Source organism: Salpingoeca rosetta (genome assembly GCF_000188695.1).
Source record: "Salpingoeca rosetta unplaced genomic scaffold supercont1.31, whole genome shotgun sequence".
NCBI lineage: Eukaryota > Choanoflagellata > Craspedida > Salpingoecidae > Salpingoeca > Salpingoeca rosetta.
In genome coordinates this window covers 286,671-290,945 of record NW_004754903.1, presented here as the reverse complement: position 1 = coordinate 290,945, position 4,275 = coordinate 286,671, and the positions used below count along the sequence as shown (strand labels likewise).

At 56.3% G+C, this 4,275-nt stretch overlaps 2 protein-coding genes across 2 annotated transcripts in view; both read right to left on the bottom strand.

Moving 5' to 3' along the window:
• Window positions 1-2,314, bottom strand: part of PTSG_09728 (ABC transporter) — a 10,021-nt gene extending 7,707 nt beyond the window's left edge. Inside the window, exons 1-6 of the mRNA XM_004989026.1 lie at window positions 2,175-2,314; window positions 1,491-1,956; window positions 1,095-1,206; window positions 920-978; window positions 574-659; window positions 111-258 (exon numbers count right to left, since the gene is read on the bottom strand). Coding sequence (XP_004989083.1) covers window positions 111-258; window positions 574-659; window positions 920-978; window positions 1,095-1,206; window positions 1,491-1,956; window positions 2,175-2,214 — 911 coding nt within the window. The 5' untranslated portion in view covers window positions 2,215-2,314. The remainder of the gene's footprint in view (window positions 1-110; window positions 259-573; window positions 660-919; window positions 979-1,094; window positions 1,207-1,490; window positions 1,957-2,174) is intronic.
• Window positions 2,315-2,504: 190 nt separating this feature from the next.
• PTSG_09727 (uncharacterized protein) overlaps window positions 2,505-4,275 on the bottom strand; it is a 7,613-nt gene continuing 5,842 nt past the window's right edge. Inside the window, exons 17-22 of the mRNA XM_004989025.1 lie at window positions 4,155-4,275; window positions 3,832-3,887; window positions 3,568-3,685; window positions 3,310-3,388; window positions 2,914-3,021; window positions 2,505-2,667 (exon numbers count right to left, since the gene is read on the bottom strand). The exon at window positions 4,155-4,275 is cut by the window's right edge and continues 56 nt beyond it. Coding sequence (XP_004989082.1) covers window positions 2,607-2,667; window positions 2,914-3,021; window positions 3,310-3,388; window positions 3,568-3,685; window positions 3,832-3,887; window positions 4,155-4,275 — 543 coding nt within the window. The 3' untranslated portion in view covers window positions 2,505-2,606. The remainder of the gene's footprint in view (window positions 2,668-2,913; window positions 3,022-3,309; window positions 3,389-3,567; window positions 3,686-3,831; window positions 3,888-4,154) is intronic.

The window sequence follows — 4,275 nt, the reverse complement described above, 5'->3', positions numbered from 1 at the left end:
ACACACACACACACACACACACACACACACACACACACACACACACACACACACACACACACACACACACACGCACAAGCACACGTGCATGCATACACAAGCACGCGCACGTCGATGACACCTCGCTCATGATGCGGACGCGCCTGTCCGTCTGCTTTGCGGTCTTCTCGCGGAAACGCGCGTACATGCGCGATGTGATGGTGTTGACCGGGATGAGGAGCACAATCAGCCCAATGCCGCACAGCGCATATGCGCCCACTGCACCCAGTCGCGTTGTGGAGGCCGAGGGAGAGGGGAGGGAGAGGAGGAGGAGGTGGTGGTTGGGCAGCGTGAAGAGTGTGTGAGAGAGGGGGCAAGCAGAAGAGGGTGTGAGTGTGTGTGTGTGTGTGTGTGTGTGTGTGAGTTGGGTGACAGCGGTGGCAGCTGTGCACGAGTGGAATCATGTTCCGGTGCACAACATATGGATAGCGATGCGCACCAACACCATACCATCGAACGTCATCGCTCCACGCCACAAACCACACCATCACAACATCACCACCACCACCACCACAAACACGTCACAAGTCTGACCGAGGTCCCAGAGGAGAACGGCGACGACGATGGTCTGGACGGGGCCAATCCAGATAAAGTGGATGTACGGAAGCGCAAGGAAGAACCTGTCGCAAGGGGAAGGGGAAACGGGTCGGAGGAGGAGGAGAAGGAGGAGGAGGAAGGGGGGTGTTGCATGGCAGTTGGTGTGAGGACAGGCGTGGCGACGGATGCTTCCTGTTCCAAACGCACACACACACACATACAAACCACACACGCACACACACACACACGCACACACACACACACACACACACACACACACACACACACACACACACACACACACACACACACACACACAATGTGTGTGCACAGGTGAGCTCACCGTTCGACGTCGTTGCTGACGAGGTTGGTCATGTGTCCGACTGTCACATCGTGCGCGCCCTGCACGAGATACGAGAGATGAACAAGAGGGTTGGAGGCGGGATGTCGTGGACAGCACTTTGCATGAGAGCACACACACACAAACACACACACACACACACACACACACGACCAACCTTGGTGCTGAGCTTGAGGGCCTTCTTGTACACGAGCGCGATGGTGGCGGTGCGAAGACAGTGGCCAGCACGCTGAGCGAGGAAGAAGCAGATGTGGTGGAAGGTGCCGTTCCTTTGTCACAAGACCAGAGAGTGAGGGCACGGGTGAGCAGGGGTGTGGCTGTTGAGATGGAAAGGGGACACTCTCGCTGGTTCGTGAGGGCACAGCAACGGCAATCGCGCGCACAGACACACGCACACGCGTAGATAAACAAGCGCTCGCACAGAGGCACACACACGCACACACACAAGTTCACACACAAGTTCACACACACACACACACACACACACACACACACAAGTTCACACACACACACACACATACACAAGTTCACACACACACATGCTGCCACCCACATGAGTGCGCAGAGGGAGATGCCGAGGGCGTAGAGGTATGTGGTACGGTCGGATATGGCTTCGCCAGCCTCTTCCCTCTCCAGCACGCGCGTGAGCTGGCCAAGCAGGTACGCACCAACAACCTGCACCGTGGACTCGGACACGAAGATGAACCCGGCGAAGATGAGGCCGGCGTACTCGGAGAGGCAGCAGGCGACCCAGAAGGAGCGCTTCTTCTTCGGGTCCCACATGTTCTCCAGCCTGGACACGCAGCGCTCGGCGGTGTCGAAGGACGGCAGCGCGTACATGTCCTCTGTGTCGAGCTGCCGCTTGCTGCCCTGCTGCATCGTGGGCCCGAGCCAAGAAAAGGTGATGAGCGAGAAGATGTGCAGCAGCCACGACTTGTCAAAGGGGTGACACTGGATGGACGTGCGGTACTTGGTGACCCTCGGGGTCACGGGCACCGCATCCTCGTCCACCTCTGCACCTGTGCGGCCGGAAAGGGGCCGGGGGGGGGTTGAGTGTTGGAGCGTTGCCCATGACACGAGTGTTGCCCGTGACACGAGTGTTGAGTGCAGGTGAGTGCAGGTGAGTTGCATTCACACACACACACACAGACAGACAGACAGACAGACAGACAGACAGACACACACACACACACACACACAGACACGCAGACACACACACACACACACACACACACACCTTGCTGGTGCTTGCTGTCGCCGTCGCTGTTGCTTGCCATGGCGGGGTGTCAAGCGGTGGCAGTGCAAGCACAATGTGGGTGCGGCACGTGGGTTTGGTTGTCCTGTGTGTTTTTCCTGCTGCTTTCTTCTTTGTTTTCTGTGTGACTTGCTTCGTTTCTCTTCTTCGTTTGCTTCTCTCTCTCACTCTCTCTCTCTCACTCACTCTCTCACTCACTCTCTCACTCACTCACTCACACTCTCTCTGTCTGTGCTTCAGTGCTCCTACACTCCACTGCTTCACGCAGTTGCCTGGCTCGGCGCCTGCCCTACAGCACTACCCATTCACTCATTCGTTCGTTTGTTGGTTCATTGGTCACGCGATGACAAACAACACAGCACCACAAAGCACAACAACACACATCCGTCCATCCATCCACGCACCCACGTATGCTTAGAGCTCCACGTGCCGCGGCTTCTTGAGACGGCGGCAGCGCTGCGTATGCTGATCCCAACTGTGGACACAGGTTGCAGACGCAGTCAGTCACACAAAGCGCACACAACAAGTGTCAGGTTTGAATCGGGGGAACAAGTGGCGTGAGATGCGGCTGCTGCAAGCTAGTGCATCCATTCATCCACCCACACGTACACGCAAGCACATGCACGCAACACGCACGTACAAAAACACACACACGCACATGCACATACATGTAGACAGCACGCACGCTCTCTCCCTCTCTGTTCCTGCGTGCGTGACTTACGCGCATTTGGCAACGCGCATGCATGGTTCGGGCTCGTGGATGTGCTTGCACTTGAGCTCCCCCTTTGGATGACACACGCGCGCGTCAATGTCCCACTCGCAATCGTCGCTGGACAGGTGTGTGCACGTGGTGTAAATGGTGACGAAAAGAAGGGGGGCGGAGCAAGCAGCGGTCAGAGTTGAGAGCAGTGTGAGGGGTGGAAGGAGGATGGGCACATGGGTTCGCCAATGGGTGAAGCACGCAGCGGAAAACGAGTCTGTTTCTGGGCATATGTTCACGCACACGAACGGATGCGCACATGCACACACAAGCACACACGCACACACGCAAGCACACACGCACACAAGCACACACAAGCACACAAACACACAAACACAAACACACGCGTTGACTCACAATTCTGAGCAGGATGCGTGCTGCGTGAATTCGCCGCAGTCCGTCTGGCCCTCGTGCACATACACACACCGCGACTCGCCTGTACGCACGCACAGCGAAGCACAAACAATTGGAGGACGAGGTGAGCGAGGGCGTTAAGAAAGCACGCACTCGCGCACTTGATGTTCCACTTCACACACACACACACACATACACACACACACACACATACACACACACACACACACACACGTGCGGGCATGGTAGTAGCAAACGCACCGACAATCCACTTGCAAAAGTCCATGGCTCTGCATTCGTTTGCGGAGTTTGACGCAAAGCAGCGGTGCTCAGATGTTGCGGACATGCACGCTTGCCCCAGCCCGTCCCAGTGGCAGTCCTGGTTTGTCATTGTGTGTGTGTGTATTAGCAAGCAAGAAACAACACAAGATCAAGCTGATGCGTTCAGCAGTGACAGCAGTGACAGCAGTGCAGGTGATGGTGATCCCTGACGTTCTTGCACACTTTCTTGTATTATCACCGCACCTCTCGTTGCTTGCAGGCATCCTCATCGTGGAGGAAGTTGCAGTCCGTCTTTGCACCTGTTTGCCGAGAGCAGCACGGTGGCAGTTGGCGTTGATGAGACAGTGATGGTGCGGATGATTTGAGTGACAGGAAAGCGGCGTGGCAAAGTCACAGCAGACAGCATGCGCCGTGCATGCGAAGGGCACGCCGAGAAGTCCCGTCATCCCATCGTTCATCATCACAACGAACACTGTCACCACACGCGCAATCATGGAAGAGCTGCCATTCAAACAACGTTTCATACAACCAGGCAACAGCGCACATGATGGGGAAATAAAACACACCTTTGTTTGTGCAGACGCCAACGTCGTCATGGAAATCGCACCCAATCTTCTCGCACGACTCCTTGTCAAACACATGTGCGCACTGGACGTTTTCGCCGGCGGAGAGGCAGCGCTGCCCTTC